The sequence below is a fragment of the Sinohyriopsis cumingii genome, chromosome 2 (assembly GCF_028554795.1).
Source record: "Sinohyriopsis cumingii isolate HCF-2022 chromosome 2, ASM2855479v2, whole genome shotgun sequence".
NCBI lineage: Eukaryota > Metazoa > Mollusca > Bivalvia > Unionida > Unionidae > Sinohyriopsis > Sinohyriopsis cumingii.
Genome location: NC_142962.1, coordinates 69,840,761 through 69,866,937, shown reverse-complemented (window position 1 = coordinate 69,866,937; position 26,177 = coordinate 69,840,761). Strand labels below are relative to the sequence as shown.

The 26,177-nt window shown below is 34.6% G+C and overlaps 1 protein-coding gene across 2 annotated transcripts in view; it reads right to left on the bottom strand.

Annotated features, from left to right (window-relative positions):
* LOC149805118 (CAAX prenyl protease 2-like) overlaps positions 1 to 25,220 on the bottom strand; it is a 55,154-nt gene extending 29,934 nt beyond the window's left edge. For both annotated transcript variants that reach the window (XM_089947523.1, XM_089947529.1), the window contains exons 1-5: positions 25,081 to 25,220; positions 16,175 to 16,283; positions 15,590 to 15,670; positions 14,047 to 14,107; positions 5,888 to 5,946 (exon numbers count right to left, since the gene is read on the bottom strand). In XM_089947523.1, coding sequence (XP_089803649.1) covers positions 5,888 to 5,946; positions 14,047 to 14,107; positions 15,590 to 15,670; positions 16,175 to 16,283; positions 25,081 to 25,196 — 426 coding nt within the window. In that variant the 5' untranslated portion in view covers positions 25,197 to 25,220. The remainder of the gene's footprint in view (positions 1 to 5,887; positions 5,947 to 14,046; positions 14,108 to 15,589; positions 15,671 to 16,174; positions 16,284 to 25,080) is intronic.
* Positions 25,221 to 26,177: the final 957 nt, after the last annotated feature.

The following is a 26,177-nucleotide window of genomic DNA, read 5'->3' as shown; positions in this document are numbered from 1 at the left end:
TCAAAAATGACTCACTACTGTCACACTATGAAAGCAAAGTAAAATTAATCAAGGCTGTACACTGCATTGCATCACATACATGATATAGGGCAAAACTAAATATTTTCCTCATTCTGGTTGACAATCAAGATATGTCATGCTTTAGTGTGCAATATACATACAAAGATTCAAAAATAATAAAATATAAAAGAATTACTGATCCAGATCACATTTACATTTCATACATGAAGGATTCCAATAATTTTTAATTTTTTTGAACACCAATTTAGATCCTGTCACTTTATGCATGATCTGTGCATAGGAAATCATTTTGTCAAAAAGACAGCACAATAATGCTTGGAGGGTTAAGAGCATAAAGGCTTTTTGGTCAGAAGGGACCTTTGTTAAGACTCGTATATTTATAATTTCATAATGAAAATTTACATTCTCTTTTTCTTCTCAAACTGTAATAAACAAGTAGAATTCATATGTGAAATAAAGTACATCAAACCTAACTGTGGAAATATATCTTTTTAAATAAAGAATCAAGATAAAGTAGTATCGACTTAACAACTCAAAAACTCTGATAGCCCAATGCATGGGGCCCCTCTAATTTCTGATCGGGACCTTTCTGTGTTCTAAAAGAGGTGCCTATTGGGCTTTTCACACAAAAATTTATCAGTGAAAACTTTGACTGTGCTGATGAAATGCAGAAATGAATTTTCAAAATGTTGACATACCTGTCATAACAAAGTGCAATCTGATTAAAATCAGATTGTCACTGTTCTATTAGTATTGCTATACATTTGACTGGCAGTATGTTTACCAAATACATGCATAAATAGAAAAGTACACTTGTTTACATACTGTATGATTATTTGGGTTATGCCCATGTTTGGTATATAACATGATCAGCTGTTATAGACCCTGACTACTGTACTAAAACAGGGAGAGTTGTATAAGTATGAATTGAAAACAAGCCCGATTAATTATTTTACTAAAAATGTATTACTTGCTACTTCATGAAAATGAGTGGAGAGGTTAACTTTTATTTTATGTTGTATCCTGATGCTGTAAAAGTGTTCTGCTTTGACAAATAACAACTGCTTAAATAATATTTTGGAAATATAAGATTGTCCAAGAATCAAACTTTTCTACAGCACCTGAACAGCTCTACTTATAAGGACACTAAATGGAAGTTAATTCTTTACAAGAAATTCCTGAAAACATGAATAGCTTAAATCTGGTTACTCTTTCTCATGGAACAAACACACTGTGACACCATGTTAGAATCCTCTATATTTAATTTGAGTTTTACAAATATGTAAGTTTGGAAGTAAAAATGACATGGTGGATTGTGCTCTACCATAAACCCACAGCTCTACCATAAACCTACAGCTCTACCATAAACCTACAGCTCTACCATAATCCTACAGCTCTACCATAAACCCACAGCTCTACCATAAACCCACAGCTCTACCATAATCCTACAGCTCTACCATAAACCCACAGCTCTACCATAAACCCACAGCTCTACCATAATCCTACAGCTCTACCATAAACCTACAGCTCTACCATAATCCTACAGCTCTACCATAAACCCACACATAAACCCACAGCTCTACCATAAACCCACAGCAAATGTACTGTATGCACAGAGTTATAATCTTACTATCAGTCATACAACAGTTAAACTCCAGGAAATTAGTAATGTTTGAAGCTTTTTCAAGCCCCAAAACAAACACTGCAACATTAGACTTAAATCTATGAAGAGAGCAATAAATTTATCCAATATTTCACCAAAAAACAGGGGGATGAGATAATAAATGGGAACTGGTCACCCATTTTTGGGAACAGTTTTAAGTTTACCATGTATTGCTAGTATGCAGTTATGCAGCAGTTGTCTGATTCAAGATAAATAGTTATCAATATTTTTATTAAGTGCAATGACTATTAATACTTGAACAAGTAAAACCACAGTCATTGACAAACCTTTTTTGACATTAACAAATTTGACCTCTAACTTATTTTCCCTATTTTCCAGATCACTTTAACTAATTTAGACAGGAGGAGGAAATCACTTTGCATCAGTCCTGTATACATGCATGTATATCACATTATCACAATCCTGGCTATACAGTACACCAGTACACACAGTATATTCTCACACCATCCCATTTGTTTGTACCCCTCTTAACAATTTTAAAAACAGAAAATATCTAGGATATTAAAAAATGCACATGGCCTAGACAATTCATTCACTGATTTATAATTTATAACCTGACTGTCAACAGGAGGTTCCAAACATTGTCAACTTGCTGGCATTTTGAATCAAATGGGAGTTTCTTTAGCAACATGGTCACCATATTTGCTTGGGTCAGTCTATGTTTCAAGCAACAGATGTGATGTTCACCATCTGTGAAAATCTTCATAATTCCAAACATTTTGGATTTAAATAAAATCACATGTATACAAGAGTTCCTCCTATTTATATGCTAAATTTGTTTTAGAATTATTAGACTAGACATTGCAAATATTGGATGCAGATGACAGTTTTTACTAACATAGACCATTCTAGAAACCAGAAATGGACAGCAAGCAGTCTGTTTGCTTGTTTATTGCAGGAACTCTGTATTGAAACACCAACAATTTGACAGTATAAGGGACCCTTTGGCAACACAAAGGTTAGAAATTATAAACCAATGAATGAAATGATTAAGTTTTGTGCATTTTTTATATTCTTAACATTTCTGGGTGCAATATGTTACTCAATATCTTGTAAATGGAATTGAAGAAAATATATATTGTATATCATGGGTTATGTGTGACATACATGGATTAGTTATGTGTCCTACATGGGTTAGGAATGTGTACTACATGGATTAGTTGTGTCCTTCATGGGTTAGGCATGTGTCATACATGGATTAGTTATGTGTCCTACATGGATTAGTTATGTGTCCTACATGAATTAGGTATGTGTGTCCTTCATGGGTTAGGCATGTGTCCTACATGGATTAGTTGTGTCCTTCATGGGTTACGCCTGTGTCCAACATGGATTAGTTATGTGTCCTACATGAGTTAGGTATTATGTGTGTCCTTCATGGGTTAGGCATGTGTACTACATGGATTAATTATGTGTCCTACATGGGTTAGGCATGTGTACTACATGGATTAATTATGTGTCCTTCATGGATTAGGTATGTGTCCGACATGAGTGAGGTATGTGTCCTACATAGGTTAGGCATGTGTCCTACAGGGATTAGTTATGTGTCCTTCATGGGTTAGGCTTGTGTCCTAAATGAGTTAGGTATGTGTCCTACAGGGATTAGTTATGTGTCCTACATGGGTGAGGCATGTGTCCTACAGGGATTAGTTATGTGTCCTACATGGGTTAGGCATGTGTACTACATGGATTAGTTATGTGTCCTTCATGGGTTATGCCTGTGTACTACATGGATTAGTTACATGTCCTACATGGGTTAGGCCTGTGTATTACATGGATTAGTTAAATGTCCTTCATGGGTTAGGCATGTGTCCTACATGGATTAGTTATGTGTCCTTCATGGGTTAGGCATGTGTCCTACATGGATTAGTTATGTGTCCTTCATGGGTTAGACATGTGTACTAATCTAATGACCTTAGGCAATTTTATTTGTGATTATAATCATAATAATAATAATAATAATAATAATAATAATGAGGACTTTGTATAGTGCCTAAGCTTTAGAAGCTCTAAGCGCTTTACAACATTAGATAATACCTAAAAACATATATACTGATATGATTATGAAAAACAAACATCATGAAATTAGAAGAAGAAAAAAACATGCTGAAAATAGTTATGGTGCTGACTGGCTTTGATGAAGGGTGTAGCCGGTTTGCTTTGACATAGTTCATCCTATGTGCATATGTTACTTAAGTCGCCGTGAAGGCCTAGTTTGGATGGCCAAACAAATGCCTGTTTCTCATTGTGGCAGCAATGAAACTGAATTGGTCATCAAAAGAAAGAAACCAAGAAAACTCGACTGTCTTACTATACATCCCCTCATCGATTTCAATAACAAAAATGTTTAATGTGATAAAAAGTGCACAGAACTAAGTCAACTGAATCATTGATTTATAATTTATGAATCAATGATTTATAATTTATGACCTGACTGTGACCAGAATGGCATTAATACTGGCATCCCCTGCACCTTGCATGCTTAACGGACTTTTCATACTAACATGGTGCCATATTGCGTATACTATCAGCTACTTTATTTCCAACAGACAACATAATGACATAGTTCATCCTATTCGGTAACTACTGGATAGTTCCATAAATTACCATAACGTTGAGAGTTTAGAATTGTATCCCTTTGCACTGATAAACACAGAAATTAAACCGCTTGTTAAATCCACGTGAAAGGCAAATTTGTTGTTGTCATTCTTTTCCATTCCTTGATTCTACATTGTAAATATCAGAAGCAAATGACATGTATGTACACCTGTAGTCATGCACACACCCCTTTGCTAAAAAATGGACTTGTCCAGGAACTGGAAATGGATCTTGAGCATGTCCGTCTATTATATTGAAAACTTCCGTTAAGCATGAAATGAGCAGATTATGACGGCGTTAGGGCCACTCTACTCAGTCAGGTTAGAAATTATAAATCAATGAATGAATTGACTAAGTTCCTTGCACTTTTTATCACATTAAAGGTTTCCATTATTGAAATTGGTAGGGAGTACAAACGGGTTGGTTTAGTCTGACTATACATCCGAATCTAACAACCTTGGGCAATTTTTTTTGTGATTATGGAAAGAAATTAAGAAATTTGGGTTTATTTCAAATTTCAAAGACTTTTAAAGACCTCATGGTAATCTGCTCTATTTTCCCACACTTTCAAGGCCTTGAAAATGCTACCTCATTTTCCCCAATGCTACCTCATTTTCCCCAAAATCTCAAAGACATTCAAAGACTGTAAGAACTCTGGGTATGTGTGCCCTACATGGGTTGGGAATGTGTGTCCTTCATGGATTAGGTATATGCATCCTACATGGGTTAGGAATGTGTCTCATACATCGGGTAGGAATGTGTGTCCCACATGTGTTACGTATGAGTGTCCTACATGGGTTGGGTTTGTGTCCTACATGGGGTATGTATGTGTTCAGCATGGGTTGGGATTGTGTGTCCTTCATGGGTTGGGTGCATAATACCACTTTATCTATGCAGTTATACAAGTGAAATTTTTTATGACATTCAGATTATCAAGAGAACAATCATATACTCATTATTTCAAGTATGAAAACAAAGTCATATGGACAGCGTTCTTTTGCATACCAGGGCCCAGCAACATGAAATGAATTGCCCACTGAACTTAGACACAAAGACACAGTGATCACATTCAAGAGGGCTCTCAAAGCTCACTTATTTCGACAGCAAGAATAAACTTAAAGACCTAATAATGTTTCCTACCTGAAATATTCTCAGCATGCTTTTTATTTTTTCAATGTTTTTCTAATTTCATGTTGTTTGTTTTTGTAATAATATTATTATGTTTCTTATTTTATAGGTGTTGTCTAAAGTTGTAAAGCGCTTAGAGCTTCTAAAGATTAGGCGATATACAAAGTCCTCATTATTATTATTATTATTATTAGTATCAGCAATGTTTCAAGATTTGATGAAAACAGCCAAGATATTTCAAAGTCTCAGCACAACACATGGGTGGGTGGCTAGCAGGATGCAATACAAAATAAAAACTATAGTCTTTCTCCTCATGACAAATGTATATTTAAAACCCTTAATGTAGGCACACAGACATATATTTGAAGTAAGGTCATACTGAGTGCTGTTGCATTAAAAACAAAGTGTGTTAATTGCTATCTTATTAATCTCAGACCAATGCAAGAGCTTAGCACTTACCACTATGTGATTTCTTATCCACTGATAGTTCTTGAAAGAGGTTGTCCAGTATCTTGGCTCTGAAAAAAGGATCTGCTTTAAAACCTCCTCTAGAGCAATATTTTTCATTTGATTAGTTTCAATGGAAAATGTTTTTATTAAAACTCCATTTTATATGGGGAAAACTGAGAAAAGACAACACTTTACCGTAAACAATAGTGGAAATGACAGTAAATTTCTCCTGTACTTACAAGAATGATATGTTCCATGGTGAAAAATGCAACTATACAAACATTATTCCTTCAACAAAATTCCAAACATGTTGTATTTTCAATGTTAAAATTTATGCCATTAGTTGAACAATTAATCACCTGGAAGGTATAGGTCTACAACGACATCATTGTCCACATTAACAAACACCTATAAAGTATAGGTCTACAATGACCACATTAACAAACACCTGGAACATATTGGTCTACAACAACATTATGGTCCACATTAACAAAAAGACAACTGTACTTCATACAAACAAAAATACAAATACAGGTTGGTTGTGATGCACAAACTAATTTCCAATGTATCAAATTAAACTAATTCAGTCACAAAATGCACTTTCCTTATATTTATGCAAAATACATTCTTGGGCTAGTAGATAAAACGGTTATTACTGGCATGTAGAATGATAACTCCTGATTTCAAGTGGAATTATTGATATCTGAGGTTGATGATGTGCCAAAATATGCAAATACATCAATGATGTTGCTGAAACATGCTAAAAGTTATAATTTACTTAAAATTACTGTGCATTCATCTATTCCTGAAGACATCAATTTTCATGGAGTATCATACAAGGGTCCCTAAAAAACACTGTTGCTCTACTGTCCAAAAAGAATGTTCAGAATTCAAGATAAGTTTGTCTGTTCATTTTGATTAAGTCTTGAAACCATTTCTGATAAGTGTCAGTGACAAGATTTTCAAATTAACCACTGTATCAGCCATACTGAATTTAGACTGGTACCATTTTCATTAAGAACAAACAGCATTAAAACACTTTTGATGCTAAACCCTGTCAATATGACCATCCATTCAGAAGAATTACTTACAAGAATATCAGTATGTTCATTGTAGCAGCCATATAGGGGGTTTCACGGTTGCAATGGAGTTAATGATCGTAGCGCCTAAAATTACCTCCCTTAGCTCCAATGTGCATGCCCACAAAAAATGTCCAGTTCCAGATAGTTCACCGTTCTACACTTGGTTAGCGAAACATAAAGTCAACAAAGTAAGGTATCGTAACTGGACTACAGATCATTATGGTTAAACCAATGAATCAATTATATATGTCAAACATCTTTTGTTCATACTAGGAGAATAATTATAGACAGTAAATCAGATAATTAGATTCAGTGTCCATACTTACATTATATCAGATAATTAAATAATATTTACTTTCCATACTGAAATATCAAATAATTAAATTAAATATACTGTCCATACCTGATAATATAAATTCATTATCCATAATTTCAGATACATTCGTAGGAACATTTCACTCTGCTCTCCGATTTTAAACATTTATTGCACATTTTTGGTTATATAACTTTAACGAAAACAATCTCAATAATATGCATTTTTCATATGTTGATATATCTTTTTTTCTCAGTTATTTTCGCAAGGGTAATGGTTCGTTTATAACACGAGTTAAGAAAGTTATAACACAAGTACGATAAGAAAATTATAACACGAGTTTAATATGTCAGCTGATTTGTAATGCTGAATATTTTAAACCAGAATTTTAAAAAAAAATGGAACACAGTATTTTAATGTATTCAGAGGAACTTAACAAAGCAATAATTACATTAGCTATCATAACGATAAATGAGTGTAATTAATGCAGACAGAATATTTATTCATATTTGGGTGTAAATAACATCCCCAATGATGTGTTTTTTTTTTTTTGTTCAATTTTCTTTTTGACTTTTGAAACATCAAATATCGGACGGTACATGCAATAACTTTCAGCATGATTTTTCTTTGCTTATGCTGACACGTAATAACTCTCAAATTTGATGGGGTCTTTAGACAACATTTCTGATTGCCACCAGCAAATTCATCTGGAACAGCCTTCTTAAATTAGTTTAATTCTGTTTAACTTTCCTTGCATCAAATATGCAAATTTTAAAGATCCAACTATTTCACAGATTCCGTCATATTACTTTGGTTCACCTTTTAAATCAATATTGATCCACGTGACCGGATGTAAAATTGCAAACAGTATGATTTAAAAAAGAGACTGCTTGTAAGAACATACTCTACAAGTCAATAATAAATGGATACTCACAAATATTCATATTTGTTCTCTTTATCTATCAGTCACTCTTTCTAACGTAGCATCATTTTATACTCGTTTTTAACCAAAGTATGTTTATGTAATATACATATCCGAACACACATTCATTCGAGGATATACATACCCATGCGCCAGATGAAAGAAGACAGACATACATACAGACAGACAGGCAGATAGGTGAGAGACACAAATGTCCTATACCTGCATAGTGTGTCTAACATCGATATTTCTCCAAATTGTATACTCTAAACTTTCCAAATAATTATCAAGGAGACTCGTATGTGCGCCTGTCTGTTTAAGCGTTGCTGACATTTGTGCATTTTGAAAAAACTCAAGTTATTTCATGAAAAATATAATGAACATTAATAGAAAGGCCAAGGAAATAAATTTAAAATAATCATCAAGGAGACTCGTACGTGCGCCTGTCTGTTCAAGCGTGGTTGACATGTGTGCATTTTGAAAATATTCAAGTTATTTCATGAAAAATATAATGAACATTAATAGAAAAGCAACAGTCTAAATCAATAATAATATTTAAAAAAACCTTAAGAAGTTAGAATTTTTTTTCTCGTCGTTCAACCTCCATTAACTGCTATGATTGAAGCTGTACAAAATAAACATATTTCCATTATTCTTCAAGTGAGATAAATTGCAAGAACTTTTTATGAAGCGATAAACTTTCGCACAATCAAATAATACAAATTAGAGCATAAGGTAGTAATGGAAAGATAATGAAGTTCTGAAATGGGCAGATAATATTTATTTGAAAGCTGGGAGTAACACAAGTTAGTGAGAAAAAAAAAGATGTAAAAATAAATAATATTGATAGAATTTCCTTTTAAGATAGTGAGATATTGATCCTGCTTGCATAATGTGAGCGGTCTGTCATATTTTCTTGATCTACATCTGCCATCTTAATTGACTGAACTATCTGGAAGTGAGCTGCACCGATATGCCCTCTGGTGTTTTCAAGGGGAGATACTAACCGTGAAACCCCCATTGCATGTCTGCAGGGCATGATTTTCATTTTGGACCAACTTTATATTGTAAGAAAACTTAGGCAAAAACAGTCGATATGACCATCAATACTGAAGGAGTAGTGATAACATTAATTTCAAAATAGGTGACATAATGGTGTTATGTATAATTGATTTTATTATATCTGATTTAATATATGATTATTTCAATTTAAGTGTTTGTCAGTTTTAAAAAAATTATATTTTATATTACATGCTATTGTAATGTAAATTTATTCTCTAGAGATGATACTTTTTTGATAAAATAGTTTGACCGTGACTGTTTTATAAACACCAGGTGTTGATCTAAATCCTGACCTTGATTGAAAATTAATAGTAACCATGTAAACAAGTTCTATTTTTATTTTAAAATGATAGGTTGTTTTCGAGTTCATGATGAGACTATGTGTTTAAGATGCATTTAAAAAAAAAAAAAATTATTTCTTAAGAGTAAAATGATTGGTTTTCGTCAGGGCCACACTGGGTGGATGTGATCTTTAACAAGTACCTAATACGAGCTTCCAGAACCTGTTCAAATGACCCCCTGTTTACGTTTTAGAAGATGATATAACCTTTGTTTTGGAGAATTATTCTCAGTAGAAGTTGGGCTGTTACACTGGAAGTTGCATGTTGTGCTGTTTGAAGTTATTTCAAATTACTTGAATTGGAGTTATTTCGATATTATTTGGATTTAAAAAGATTAATTTTTTTTTCCTGGAAAAATACGTGTGCTCATGTGAGATTCTTAACCAAAGACATTTCTTATAAGAAATTTATTTAGATTTCCAAAACCAGAGTGATAATTCTTGTTTCTACAAGGAACTATAGACTTCAAAACTATGTCTTCCATCTTGGATTCTTCATCGGGATTCAAAATTGAAATCAGTAGAACATTTTGTTATTAGGACTTCAAAAAATTTATTTGTGGATTATTCTTGGATTATTTTGGGATTTTATTCTTAAAACTGTAAGTGCATAATTTTTCATTTTTACAGAAATTTTTCAGGGAAATAAATTATTGTATTTTTTCAAAGCTTGTTGTTTTCACTCTTTCTTGTGTTACTGTTTATTCGAGCCTAAACACGTGACATAAGAATGGCCATACTGGATGTTATATCAATATTTTCATTCAGGACCAATTAGATACCAAAATAAGACTTCTGGTGAAAATCCCATGCTGATATGATTTTTCAAATAGGATGAGTGGTAACTAAGTTTTTCAAGATGGCTGCCATGGTGGCCATAATGCACAGATTGGCACCATTTTCGTTTCGGACCATCCAGACAACAAGTCATTTAGTGAAAATCTAATGTGGATATGGCCAACTATTGAGGAGTGCCATATATACTTTTTTGTAAGTTGATCTGACCATGTGTCTACCTCCACCAATTCTTACCGCTACAAAAGTAAGTTTTGTAAGCCAGATCTGTCTAAAGAGGTGATTTGCTGCGAGTCAAAGCTACACTTTGGAAAAGTAAACAAACCAGACTGGTTAGACAGATAGGAAAAAATAAACAAACCAAACCAGTTAGACAGATAGGAAAAGCAAACAAACCAAACTGGTTAGAGAGATAGGAAAAATAAAGACAAAACTAGTGTAAAATACAACTATTTTTTAGAGTGGAATATGTCACAAAGAAATTGACAACTTAAAAACTGTCCTAATTAAATCCAATATAATCCATAATTTTTTATCAAAGAGTTGTCATGTGGGAAAGCAAAGAGGGTACTGCCTTTACAAGTCGTGGGCACAGGCAAAAAACTTGGTATGTGTCATTTCAGAATTAAATATAACTTAAGGAAAAGGAAAATACAAAATTCAATAAAAACTTCTACTGCATCAAACAGTGTTTATACAGCAAAATGCAGCTATAAATACAAACACAGGTTATTAGGATTTGCACCAAAACTTAAGTGATATACATGCTAGTAAACACTCATAGTAAACAACACTGATGGACCCTGCAGTTTGCTGTTGGTAATTATTTTCACATTACTACAATTCAAATAACTAGATACTAGTATTATGAAACACTGTAGTTTCCAACATTACCATTTAATTTATCAAATCTTTTTTTGTATGTCATGCTATGCTTATAAGAGGTCCCCTACTGTACATGAATATAATTTTTTTCCACCTTAACAGCAAGTAAAATGGGTAGCAATAACATGATTTTCATGATGTCTTCTGTGGTGGCCATAATGAATATTTGATAAACATCATCTTTGGATAGACAAAGTGCAAAGTTTTATTGCTTCCTTCCAAGTAGTTTAGATGGGGAAGTGATAACAAACATGTGCTAATGGAAAGATCGATGATGGACTAAAGATAACAGGCCATGTCATAAGCACTTCTGCTCTATGCACTGTTGCACCATGGATCCCAGGGGCAGGGCACTCTTCCCCATCCTGATTTTTCTTCTTCTCTAGATCATATTCCAATTAATTTAAGTGCTGACTCAATTCCTACCTACACTGATGTTATAATAATTTCCATTTTTCTTGAATGAACTTTCTTTCAAATTAATAATTCACTGATTAAATGATGAATTGAACATCTGCATAAATTAGGTCCTTTTTATAAATAAATGAACCTAAAATAAATTTGTCATTGTAGGTGAACCTTTGATCTCGAAAATGCGATACACTAATGGACATCAATAACTTGGCATTACAAGGGTAGAAAATATTGGTGATCTAAAAAGTAAAAACATAGCAGGGCTGAGCAAATCCCAGAGCCCGACATCCCAGACTAGTTATTTTTGAAGTCGGACAAGTAAAATTTTCAAAATCTTTAGTCCGGAACAAGTGCTTTTTAAAAAAGTTGGGCTAGTCCTTATTTTCATGCTTTAATCACTATATCTGCCTTTATTTGGCCAATCATGCCCTCTGGGCGTACTGAATACTTGATTCTACCCCTCTTTGTGTATACATTTACATCCTTTTACCGCTTGACTGCATATTGGGCTAAGCGACCAAATTATCGGCAAATCAAAACACGTCAAACAAAAGAAAGCCAGTATGATCAATTAGCAGTGTTGTAAGCGATTTTGTTGCAATGAGTTTACTCAATCTAGGTCATAACGAGCGGCTCACTATGATTTTAATCCAGCGAGTCAGTGTAATTAAATTAATAAAAGGTACTTTACTGACATCAGTGTTGGTTTCCTTTATGAACTGATTAAAGGGCAGTAATGATTCTTTAATTAAAATTGATTATACAGATGATTAACTTCCACGTGCGATATTGTGTTTGAAGCGAAAAAATTACGCTAATTAATGAGTTGATTCAGTTCATATTTAAAAGAGAAAATTGATGTTATGATCACTTTAGAAGTAGTTGTCAAGCAAGCTGATAGTTACTCTGTGGATAAAATGAGTTTGCTAAATTATTTTCGCAAGTAAGGTAATAACGGTAATTCGGCGAAGGTAAATTTGTTTGAAAATGGAGGGATAAAATGTAAGACGGATACTGAGTGTGCGGTAGCTATTTCTGAGTGTGAACGAGGATTTAGTTCAATGAACTTAATCAAGACTTCTTTAAGGAATTCCTTAAACCAAAAGAGTTTACAAATGCTAATGAACATTTCTGCAAATGGACCAGAGCTTGAGGACTTTAACCCAGACACAGCTATCAACTGCTGGCTTAGTGCTGGTGCAGGTGGCAGACATATACATTGAGATATTTTCAAATCCATCAGCTAAAACATATATACATGAACCTGAAGAAGCCAAATGTATAACAACCAATGTTTTTGAAAAATTAAATTCTTTTAAGAAATAATTATGTTGTATATCGTTTTGTTTGTTTTTTCTATGGATTAAGCACATACGTCTCATCAAATCTTGGCAAGTGATTACCATTTTGGGACCAGTGAAAAATAAGGTGGGACGTGGGATGAGTAAGGTGGGACTAGTGAAGAGAAAGGTGGGACTAGTGAATTTTCTGAAACCACTTGTCCTGGACTAGTGGTTAAAAAAAATTTTGCTCAGCCCTGCATAGCATTAATATCATCAACAATTCAAACAAAACATTGCAAAAAGTGGCAGTTTCATGACTTGTATGTCCTTGTCAGTGAACAACATTCCTGCCCTTTCAGAGAGATGTGTTATAATGTAACAATGGTGCTCTTTTGAGTGCACTCAGTTAACTGGAAGAAGAGTTTATACTTTAAACTGGAATCTGCTCCCACCATTCTCATATTAGTATACACTTAGCATGCATGTCACATAATTGGATCTCTTGAATTTTATCTGCATTCAATGAGAGATAATCAATGCAGCATATACGATTTCTGATTACTCTATGTGAATATTTTGTGAGCGACTTTTATCACATGACTAATATAATACGTATAATAACACCCCCTGATGTTACACATGACATCATGTCATGCAATGGAAAGGCATCCAAATGTATTACAAAGTTATTTCACTACACTATTGGTCAATCAAAATCTGTATTTTTCATTATGTGATAAACATAATCTTACATTTATGCTTACCATAACTCACAAAAGAAAACAAAAGTGATTAGACTCATTTCATACAGTTAATCTGATATTAGTACTCATGTAAGAATGAATTTATCACATGTAATAAGTTAGTGTAATAAACTATTACACTGCTCATTTCAAACCAAGATACAAACGATAAAAAAGTGATTAGACTCATTACATACATTCCACCTGATATTAGTACTCGCATAAGATTGAATTTATCACATGTAATAAATTAGTGTAATAAACTATTACACATCTCAAAGGGCAATATACAAATTTGGACTTTATAATAATAACCAAAGCATACTTACCAAGATAGAGTTTGAATACACCATCCATATAGTGAAGTGTTAGTGGTCCTAGAAACAAGATCTGAACAAAAAAAAGAAGAGTAAGACAAGTAAAATTTGGTACAGACTATGCTGAAATGGTACAAACAATCAATGTCTAATGCAGTCATAATAGTAAAGTAAATGCAGATAAATATGTTAGAATCTCCAGCTGTTCAAACACTACAATTCAACACAGTGTGGACACTTGGTACGTTGATATGTTCTGTTCAAACACTATAATTCAACAGTGTGGACACATGGTGCATTGATAAATATTGTTCAAACACTAAAATTCAACACAGTGTGGACACTTGGTGCATTGATATGTTCTGTTAAAACACTATAATTCAGCACAGTGTGGACATGTGATGCATTGATATGTTCTGTTAAAACACTATAATTCATAACATTGTGGATACATGGTGTATTGGTATGTTCTGTTAAAACACTATAATTCAACACAGTGTGGACACATGGTGTATTGATATGTTCTGTTAAAACACTATAATTCAACACAGTGTGGACACATGGTGTATTGATATGTTCTGTTAAAACACTATAATTTAACACAGTGTGGACACATGGTGCATGCCTGCAAATTAATATTCTGACTGCATAAGGCCTTGATCATTCACAGAATCGCTGTCAACTTTAGCATTAAATACACAAAGTGACAGAAACTTTCTGTCATATCTAAAACACTCATTTTGAAATAAACATGATATGATGTTGCAATTAAAAAACATTGTACCTTATAGGGAACAAATATGATGGCTGTATTAGAAAACTTTTAATCTGTTTCTACAATCTCCAGAAGACTGGGGAGGTAAAGAAGAAAGGTTTGATGAACAAATTAATTGGTTCTAAACTTATTTCAGCAATATGACTCTTTATGGAAGCATATCCTTTCTAACCCAAAGAAATTAATTGTTATACCAAATGATAAATTCCTTCAATGTTGATATGGAAGTTTACTCATGGACACAAATTTCATAGGACTACCATTTCTCCTCAAGTATCAACTACAAACTGCTGGCATAATGTGTAGAACAAACATAGCTCAATGACAGATCAGGGTCTATATTCTCTGTTGCTGGACTTGACATATAAGTGAATACCAGTAAATATATTAGGCTTGTGCTTGCAAAACATATTATGCCACCACTGCAGCCCAAAAAGTCACAGCTGAACGAGTTCAAAAATTTATAGGAAAAAAAAAGCTTTCCTGACATCAAAAGATAACCAGGGTATCACATATGTACACAATCATGAGAATCAGTTTGATTTGTCCAAGTCAAAAGACTTTAATGTTTATTGTGCAATCCTGCTAGCAAAGACAAATCTATATTCTTCATAAAAACAACTCTTTAGTTTTAATCTCCACTTCAATATATCCATAATAAAATAAAACTCTGCGAGAGAACGGTAATAATCTTCACAAACATGTCTGAACACTTTTATAATACTAGGTTCATAGATCAATAAAACAATTTTATTATTTAAACAAAGAACAAATACTTACCATGGTTAATGCAAGTGGTAAAACAAGAGCTTGAATAAATCCTGATGATCGTATACCAAGCCACTCAAATAGACTGTGTGCCTGTAAAACAACAAATTACACACATGTACTGCATGTATTATGTACATTAACACAGTTAAAACTGTAACGTATAGCAGGGAATCTCATATGGGAGGCACAGGATTATCATATAGATAAATACTCATCAAAACTTACAGGTACTTAAGTGCCATATCCTCACTTGAATCGAACATTTACAGTCATGAAAACAGGGAGTATACGTTTTTTTTCTGGTATTAACACATACAAAGGATTTCATGAATGCTAATAACAGACAAAACAGTACTACTTTTCTTATATAAGAAGAAAAAAACACTCATAAATCTTCAGATGTGTAGATATTTCTGGTATCAAGTTTATCCATTTTGAAGCAAAACAAACTGCCATTAAATATTTGAAATGAATACTAATTTCATGCAACTGCTACACCTCATGACATTTTGAATATCTTATTTAACTTGTCATCAAGATTAGTCTAAAGCAACTAAAACTATCAAGTAGGATGAAAACCAATCAGTCACTGACATCAGCAGAATCTTCCCTGTAGGTAGAAAAACACCAAAGCAGTGGTGGGGTAAATAGTGTGACAAAGCAGACACTCATGATCCTCCTTTTGATCGTGGTGGGGTGGTCCCTGCAAAAGAAAAAAATATTCTACCTTATTTTGCACTAACTGTACCATAAATCCTAGCACCAGATACTCAAGATGAGTTGAACAAAACTTTAGACATCAGTATAAGGAATTTGCGGTGGTGAAAACTGGAAAACATGGAGGAAGCAAAGACAGTGTTTTCACCAAGATTTCAAACATTGGAGTCAAGGACTCTCAATCTGTAAACAGTCCCACAGAAAATAGGAGTATTATCAATGGCAGATTATATGCCTACTCTGGGTTTAATAGTCCTTTATACTGGCACTAGTACTTACTACTATGGTTGACTAGAGATTATGGACCAAAAGATCTCAATGACCTCCACCACTGGTTAAGGTATACGGTCTTTAACTAAACTTGAACTGCTGAGACCATTATTTTTTTATTAGACATACCAGGACAGTGATCTTTCTAACCCAAAATCTATAGGTTTCCTTATAACTCTCAGTGCATGCCATACACAGAAGTTTGGTAAAGAACTTCTCTAGAACAAGCAACTTTTGCCAAAACAAATTTTCTTTAAGTGACACTGATTTTGACCTTCGCCCCCCCCCCACTTCAAAACAGTCTGCTTCCTTAACAATCATGAAAGTCATCCACAAACTGGTGAAGATACAAGTGCAACTTTGGTGCAGAAACGATATTGCTTCTTTCCGTCACAGTGACCATGACCTCTTATCTTGTGACCCCAAAATCAGTAAGCTTCCTCCCTACAAAAGTGCAAGCCATCCACAAAGTTTAGTCAAAGTATGTGATGTAGAACTAATGTTACTATGTGGAAGGACCGCTCCGGTGGCCTAGTGGTTAGAGCATCTGCCTCAGATGCGTAAAGTTGCGGGTTTGATCCTTGGCAGAGTCATACCAAAGACATAAAAATGGTACTAACAGCTGCCTCACATGGCGCTCAGCATTAAGAGGTTAGTGTTAGGACTGGTTGGCCTGGTGTCAGGATAATGTGACTGGGTGGGACATCATGCTACATGTCTGCGGCATGATGCCCCAGTGCTTGACATCACTATAAACTGCGACACTGCAGACATCGTAGTGATATGACTGACATTTTTTTTAAAGTAACATTTAAAATCCAAATCACACACACACACACACACACACATGCATACACACACTGTGTGGAAACCATTCTTTTTTTTTTGCAGTTACTTGCTCTTTTGACCATGAAACCAATAGGGCTCTTGCTCACCCCAAGAGTAAGCCATCCACATTTTATTTTGATAACTGTAATGGTGGTAGACTGGAGATAGCATGCAGAAACCATTTTTCTTCTTTCTGCCAGTGACCTTGACATCTGACCTTTTGATATAGGGTTCATCTCTACTCTAACTGGAAGCCATCCACAATGTTTAGTACTGTTGATGGTGGAAATGTAAAGTTACTGTATAGAAATGAAACCGGTAACAGATGCAACCAGCCCCGCAGAATAACATAACTCAATAAGCTGACTTTACAGTGGGTTGCAGTCATAATCTAATCATTAACCATTCACCATTAATTAATCAAAGTTAGAATTGATATGCCTTTCCCCATCACCAGACATGCATGTACTTTTAACATAGAATGAAGCATTAATAATGATGTAATAGAAAATTACATTTTAAGTAATTCTCTTCTTCACAATAATAAGTCACTCCAGAAATTAAACCAATCTCTAATAAAATTCGCATAGGGATTGTCCTGTGCTGCTATTTTTTTCCCTTATTGGCAACAAAATATAACATCTGGTGATTTATTTTGCGACAGCCTTTTTGGTTGTTTAATTTGTACATACAATCATGGATCTGGAGAGGAGAAATTCAAACAGACAATGAAAGGAAGCCACAAACTTGGCTACACAATGCACTGGAATCTATCTGTTACATAAACAAATCCTTTGTTTGTACTGACAAAACCATCTTTATAGTGCATTGTTACATCATAATCCACTATGCTGACATCTGGCCTGAGTACTGTATGCTTTGATACATTCAATCATGCTACCAGACTATACCTACAATCGACTGACCTCTGAAGACGCAAACAGAAACAGCTACAATTAATTGAACGGCTAATCCTTTCTGCTTTTTTAAAAAAAATATACCAATAAAATAGTTTTGCTGAAACTTCAGAGAAAACTGATTACCACTGAAGTACCAATTGCTGTGTATAAATACAAAGCAAATGGAAAAAATCTCAATTACAATTATATACTGCCAACAGTGCAACATTAACATGGGTAAACGTAAGTTAGGCATTGCATGTTCATCATCTCATTCTAAAAGTTAAAAAAATTAACAGCATTTGGGTTTAGTGCAAATTCATCAGACAACACAGTCACTGAACCTGATATTAAACCTGGCAGTCCAACATCATGTACATGCAGTGATGGTAGTAATGCTTCAAGTGCAACACCACATCATGATGAATGGGTCAAAATTTCCCGAAAATGTCTCAACTGCTGGAAACTTGGGCATCCGTGGCTGGGATATGATACAAAGTTAAAGCAGATGTTCTGTGATATATATGTATCAAGGCACAAGTCCACAATTCATTTACAACTGGCTGTCATATTTTGAAGGAGTGTTTCACCAAACATGAATTCAGGTGGGGTAAGTAATATATGCTAATTTTACTCATTGATCTTTTCCTTTTGCTGTCAATCCGGTATCACAACTGAGAGACTTAAACTACGCAACAAGAAATAGGAAAACAAACAAGTTTTGCATGATTAAAAATAATTTATTTCTCAAAATACAGGAGTGAAAGAGTGAAATAAACTTACAGCATGGTGAATAAATTTCTAGTTCCTAATAGTCCTATCAATTCTGTTTATTGTGATGTTACATCTGTAGTACACTGCAATTGCTGCATTAATGCCAACTTCTTGCAATATATATATATATATATATATATATATATATATATATATATATATATATATGTATATATATATGTATATATATATGCACACAGATCTCGGAAACGCTTAATTACGTGTATTTGGATGCCAATTATTGATCTGGGACGCAGAAAATCACTGAGGCAGGAGTCCTCCGTATGCATGTAATAGGTGTGCGGCAAAATTCAAAGACTTGCCAGTCTTGCTTCAGCCACCTGCTTTGTTGGAAAATGTGTTGATCAATTAGCTGTGCTGATATTTACAATGACAGAATTCAGTGACTGAAAGACCCCTTGATGTACATATATGTTGCCATTTTATAAGAGTACATAAAAAAAGAACATGATGCAATAGCTGGGTGTTAAGTTCAAAGGCTTTGACTGGCGGCCGGGTGGGAAAATGTACTGATATTTACGGTGATTGAATTCAGAGGCAGAAAGACCCAGAGATGTACATGTGATCATTTATAAAAGTACATCAAATAAGCAACTTTAGCTTTCGTTATTGTGTTCATTTCCGAATGTAGTGGAATAAGCAATGCACGTGACCTCAGAATCATGACATGTTGAGACTTAGACAAAATGCCATTCATAAGTGAGTGACAAGTCGCCTAAAAATGTAAACTTCGCCTTATGTTAGGAAAGCGATAATGACTTCACCCTGTGATTATTTAAGAGGTACAATGACTGACCATACCATATTTTTTTAAAATGCCCCTCACCTTAGCCTGGTTAGTTCTAGTGTTGTAGCGAAATGTATTCCAGTCAGTAGCTAGATCTAGTTTTTATATCAATTACGTTGATAAACAAATTCTTGCCCATTCAAAAGCATTATGTTTTGATAGCTGATTGACCATTAACCCTTTTCCGAGTAAGGTAGCAACTATCAATTTCCTGCATGCTATCCTTTGATGATAAAACATACAAACTTGTGTTTTAAGATCAGAATCGGTGATCTGGATATATATTAACTGCCTCTTATACACTATTTCTTCATAAAATTAGTTTGAAACTGCAAGTGGACCAGAAGACCAAACGGGAAATAATGGCGGACTTCGCTAAGTCTGGGATGTACCAATTTATTAGATTGTCTGTTTTCTTAAATCATCGGGCAAATATATTCAGAAAAAAATATACAAATCATTGAAACCAAAGCCTTGATATTATTTTATTAAAGATTTAACTTCAAAATGCAAATTATGTAGGTCAGAAACATATGGGACAATGCTATGTTGTGGAATTCGCAAGATGCACTTTAAGGTCTAAGCTGTTTTCTGACTTGAAACAGATTTGCAAAAATACGGGAAAAAACAGCAAATCAGATACTATTTATTTGCCTAAAATTACTACAAGTACGTATATAAATAAATAAACCATAAATTTGTGATCCTGTCAATGGACTGTTGTAATGAAGCTCTATATAGTGACCGATTACATTATGAAAACCTCTCATCTAAAAATAGATACACTCACGTCTGTGTTGATTCTGTAGGAAAGAAGGGACTGCAACTTTTGATGGTGGGACTCCTATTTTTACCAAAACTGGAGTCCTAGGCTCCTAGTTTTAAAATCCATGCAAGACCTGTGTGTGTGTGTATATATATATATAAAATCAGAATATGTATAATTATAAATGAAATATTTATGGCATACAAAATTAATGATTATTTCCATTTCAGGGCACCACCCAACTCTCAGACCTTAAAGTAGATATGCACATTTCATATGCATTCAACAAGTGGGCAGCCCTAAAATCGTGACGGATCTTCATGTGACATTCTACAACATTTTAATAGTGCAAAACAGTCATGTAATGATTTATTTTGTAATATTATAGCTGTATTGCTTGTTGTTAATAAAGTAATAACCATCGCATCTTTTGCAATTTTCATTGCCTATTAAATTAATAGACTTTTCATTGCCTATTACATTAATAGACTTGGAAAAATATTTACTACTTGTTCTGGTGACTTTTTTTTGAAAACTGATGAAAAAATTTGAGGTTGGTGATTTCTTTGGCAACAGCTTTTTAAAAGCCAGGACCATCCCTGACCATGAATCTAATCTCCAGAGGTGCAAAGCATTTGTAATAGCCATCAGTTTTATCCATGCATAACACAGTCATACTCAGATATTCTGAAGGCAATTATCATACTTCATATTTTGTTAATTGTGACATGCTGTACACATTTTGCTATTCTGAAATTCTGTTTGACATAATAAAATAGAATCTTATCTGCATGAAAGAGCAACTGAATTATATCATGCAAATGACAAATCAAATTGCTAATTAGGATGGATGTTTTCATGATAGATATATTTCCATGGGATCATTCAATTAATGTTTACATAAGCATATTGAGTTCAAATGAGACAAACAGTGAGAAAGTGACAGAACAAACCAAAAGCCAAGTACATGTATTTAACAATAACAGTTCTAATACATCAATCAACTTTATACAAATGTAGCATCCCCTTATCTTATGAGCTATAGCCAATGGGAGTAATACAGTACCAGCTGTTGTAAACATTATGCTGTCAGCAGGAGGAAACACAGCCATGAGGCTATGCTGGGAATGTGCAAGGTCCAGGAAACTGTCTTAGAGTTATGATACTCAGGGAATCAGTGTATAATTCACCAACAAACCTAAAATCATGGGTACTAACTGATGACCCAAACTATAAACTGCATGTGCTCTCATCTTGCAATGTAGCTCTGACAGTCATTATCATTGGCACCATGACCAAGTGATTGTTGAGATTGCTGCCAGTATAGATATAGCCAGGAGAAAGAAACACCAAGTGAAAAGTGGTCTCAGCATGATTAGTTTTGTGAAAAGTGGTGATATACAAAGGCAAAATACTGAAGCAATACTGAATGTATGGAAGGTCTGGAATCTACTGGTGGAAATAGAATGCTGTGGTTCAGTATAGACCTTTTGGCATGCCACATAATTGCAGAACCTAGCAGCAGGAAATTAGTCACCAAAGTTGGCAGACAGACAGGAAGGCTGCCTCACCAAGGATCTGGTGGAAGAGAGATGAGCAATGGAAATGCTAATTGGTTCTAGGATGAGTCTAATAAACACAGTTAGTGCAACCCTGGAGAACTTTATGGGTCAGTGCAGAAACACTCTTGGAAAGGGATCACCACCTGATTTAAGATTCAGAGTTTATAGTATACATTCTTCAGAATGAAATGAAGCTTATATTGTCAAACCAATTTAGATGTATGATTTATAATAACGGTTAAACTCTAGTTTTTATTTCATAGTTGAACATGTCAACTGACAAGAAGATCAAGGTCACAGGAAGAAGGCAAAGCTTTGACATGAAATAACTGTATGGTTCCATTGGTTACTGCATGGCCAAAATCTAGTCCTACATGTAAGACCTCGACACTGAAATTTATGTTTTGGGCATTAGGGTCTTACTGCCTAACTAATGGCACTGTGTAGTGTGTTTTGATGTCGACTAATATCATAACAAAGGTCAAATTAGTAGGACTATCTCATGCAACTGGCAACCAACAATGACGCCTTTCTACAAACTAAAGTCATAATACTTTAGTCAGACTTTATTTACTCTGATGTATTTTCTCTAAGAACTTTAAATTCTCACCAAAAAATGGACCTGTTTTCAAGTTTTGCTGGCCTAAATTTCAACTGGCTTGAAAGCGATGAAAGTCGGATGTGCAGAAATCGAGTTAAGTTGAAATATTATTCTTTAACTAAATGAATAAAAAATATATTATGCCTATTTGTATTGTAAGCAATGTTTAGTTTCATTCAAGAAATATATCCCACACATGAACCTACATGAACATACTTCGGCATACCTCGACTACCGACACATTTCAACAAATTAAAATGTATGTCAAGAGAACATGAAAATGCATCCATTTGCTAGAGTCAGATTCTGATTCCACCAGGATAAGAACTGCAAAGTATAATAATTACATTGCAATTTGTGGAAGAGTGCCCACATGGGCTGCCAAGTGTGTGATATATTCTTGAAACTTTCGACTACTCTTTCCGATGTCAACCGACATTGGAACACGCTTTACAAGGCTGTTATTTAGGAAGGAAGACACAGCACTAAAACGTAAATAACATATGATATGTCTTACATGTACTGATGTAGGACCATAGGTGTTTGTTACAACGAATATTAGGAGCATCCGTCCATGAATGAAGGGATGGGGTAGTCTAACCTGTAACAATATATAATACAAGAAAAGAAACCAGTCCACACCCATTGGTAGTTCCAACCCTGCTAGTTTATCCTAACTGCGTCTGCTAATTTCCAACTTAAGCCAGTCGTAATCAAGAATATTTCACTTTTCAAAACAGCTTGACACACTTCGTTCAGTAAGTGACAAACTGGAGAAAATAGGCTATACATGGCGGCCAGTATTATTGGTGGAGGAAGAACCCGGGAAAACCCCAGAAAGAACCACCGACCCTCGAGAAGCTAATGGCAAGCTTTCTCACATACCACCACTGGCCGAATCCGAGACTCGAACCTATGCAGACAGAGGTGAGATGGCAGTGAACTGTAACGGAGAGCGCTTCAGACCACTCGGCCACTCAGGGCCCCGAAAGGCAAGATGGAAACTTGCAGATGCAATTTGGATAAACTAGCAGGGTTGGAACTAGTACTACAATGTAAGACATAGCACATGCTGGTTTTGTTTTAGTGCCATGTCTTACTATCCAAATAATGGCCTTGTATAGCGTGTTCTGATGTCATTGACATCGGAACGAGGAGTGAAAGTTTCAGGAATATGTCACATATTTGGCATCATATATCAATGCTCTTCCACTAATTTATGTGTAATTAATATACTTGCTGTGCTGTCTTTATTCTGGTGGAATGAAAATATGATACTAGCAAATGGACGCATTTTCATGTTCCATTGACATACATTTGAATTTGTTGCAATGTGATGGTAGACGAGGTAAGCCAAGTATGTTTAAGTAGGTTCATGTCGCAGATATGTTTCTTGAATGAAACAAAACGTTGCTTTACAGTTCCAACAGGCAAAATATATTTGTAGTCGTTTTGTTAAAGAATAATATTTCAACTTAACCTGATTTCAGCATTCACGGCTTTCATCGCTTTCCAGTCAACTGAAATGTAAGCCAACAAAACTTGAAAACAGGTCCATTTCTTTTGTGAAAATCTGAATTTATTAGAGAAAAGATATCAGAGTAAGTAAAGTGTGACTAAAACATTATGACTACTTTGTAGAAAAGCGCCGCTATTTTAGTTGCCAGTTGAGATATTCCCAAAAATTTTACTTTCTTTACGATGTTGGTCGACACCAAAACACACTAGACATTGCTGTTAGTTAGGCAGTAAGACCCTGACGCCCAAAACTGAAATATCAGCGTCAAGGTCTTACATGTAGGCTAAGGATGGAACTACCAAGGGGTGCAAGACAAGGCCAAAATCCACTTTCTACTGAATCATGGTAACTGCAACATCATTAAAATCTGGACATTTTTTCACAGAAAACTCTAACACTGAAATTTATGATACTTAATGCATGCTAAAATCCAGGAAAATGTAATTCATTTTACAACAGTGTGCCGAAAAATTGGTAAGACAGATGGACATCATAAGGTAATACGCTCCACGAGTCCCTTTCTGTAAGACCCATGCTCTTTGAAAATTGCACTTTCTTAAGAAGGTCAAATTTTCCTATATATATTAAAGTGGGAAGTGCTCAAAACAAATAGTGGAACCATATTTGTAGCCAAGCAGGATGTTGCATCCGAGGTTAGTTGCAACAAAAAAAAAAAAAAAACTGACACAAGAACGTGGTCGACTCCTTTACTTTTACTGCGCACAAATCTGAATTTGTTCGACAGAGCTTTATTACCGAGTTTCTCTTTGACTTCCTGCCCACACATAAAGACTTGCTACATAAATCACAGCGAATAGGAGACATAATAAAATAGACTGCCAACCGGTAATCAGAAACACGATGGACGCCATTGATCCAAGCTGAATATTTCACGGCTAAAGAGCACCTGCTCGCGAGTTATTTCCCCTAAACCATCTGGCAAAGAAATCGAATCAATCTAAGCAAATTCAGTTCGTATTTTGGAAGCTTTTTAAGTTTAAATGTTATTGGTTGTATTGGCTCCTCACTTCTTTGCAAACGAGGGGCGATTTTATACAATCCGTCTGTCCGTACATATGTAATATTCTTTAAATTCTCCTACGCCGCTAGAGCTTAAACTTGGTTTATTTATTGTAATATGGATATATAACGTGCAAACCGGTTTGGAATTTTTATCTCGCCCGTGGGGATGGGGATGAGGGTAAGAGTGATTTTCAGTAAATCTCAACTAACTGCAGAATTGTTTGTCTCAGAATCATCAAAAAACCCCAGTTAAAAAAAAATCTTCACAAATATTATTTCTTCTCTAGAACTACGAGAATCTAGAACAGTTTGCCTCTGAATTTACTCCTTTCAAAGCTGGTCTGCAAAGGTTCGTCTATTACCATCCAACTCAACTCACTATTGACCTATTAACATCCAAAGCTATTAAGGTAATTCATCCATCCTTCATAAATTCAATTAATTTATACAGTCAATCTGCAATCTGCTTCTTCCATCTTGATTAAGCACCCCTTATTTTCATCCCGACTATATGTTTGTATAATTTACACTGAAGTTCAAATTACATTGTTTATACTCTGTCAGGAGGGTTTTAAGTATCCGGAGATAATGATACACGTTTGAGAATTAGTTTGTGTGACCAACATCCCAAGAATCAAGTGTCAACACGTGTCATACACTGTGATCTTTTCAAAACCTAGGTCTGGATCATAACATAACATAAAACTTACATATATATTGTGTGTCCATGTTCGTACCATACAAGAGCCCTCAATATAAATATGTGGACAGGTATCAGACCTGGATATATGCAATATTCGACAATTTAACTTTACGTGATAAGATCAAAC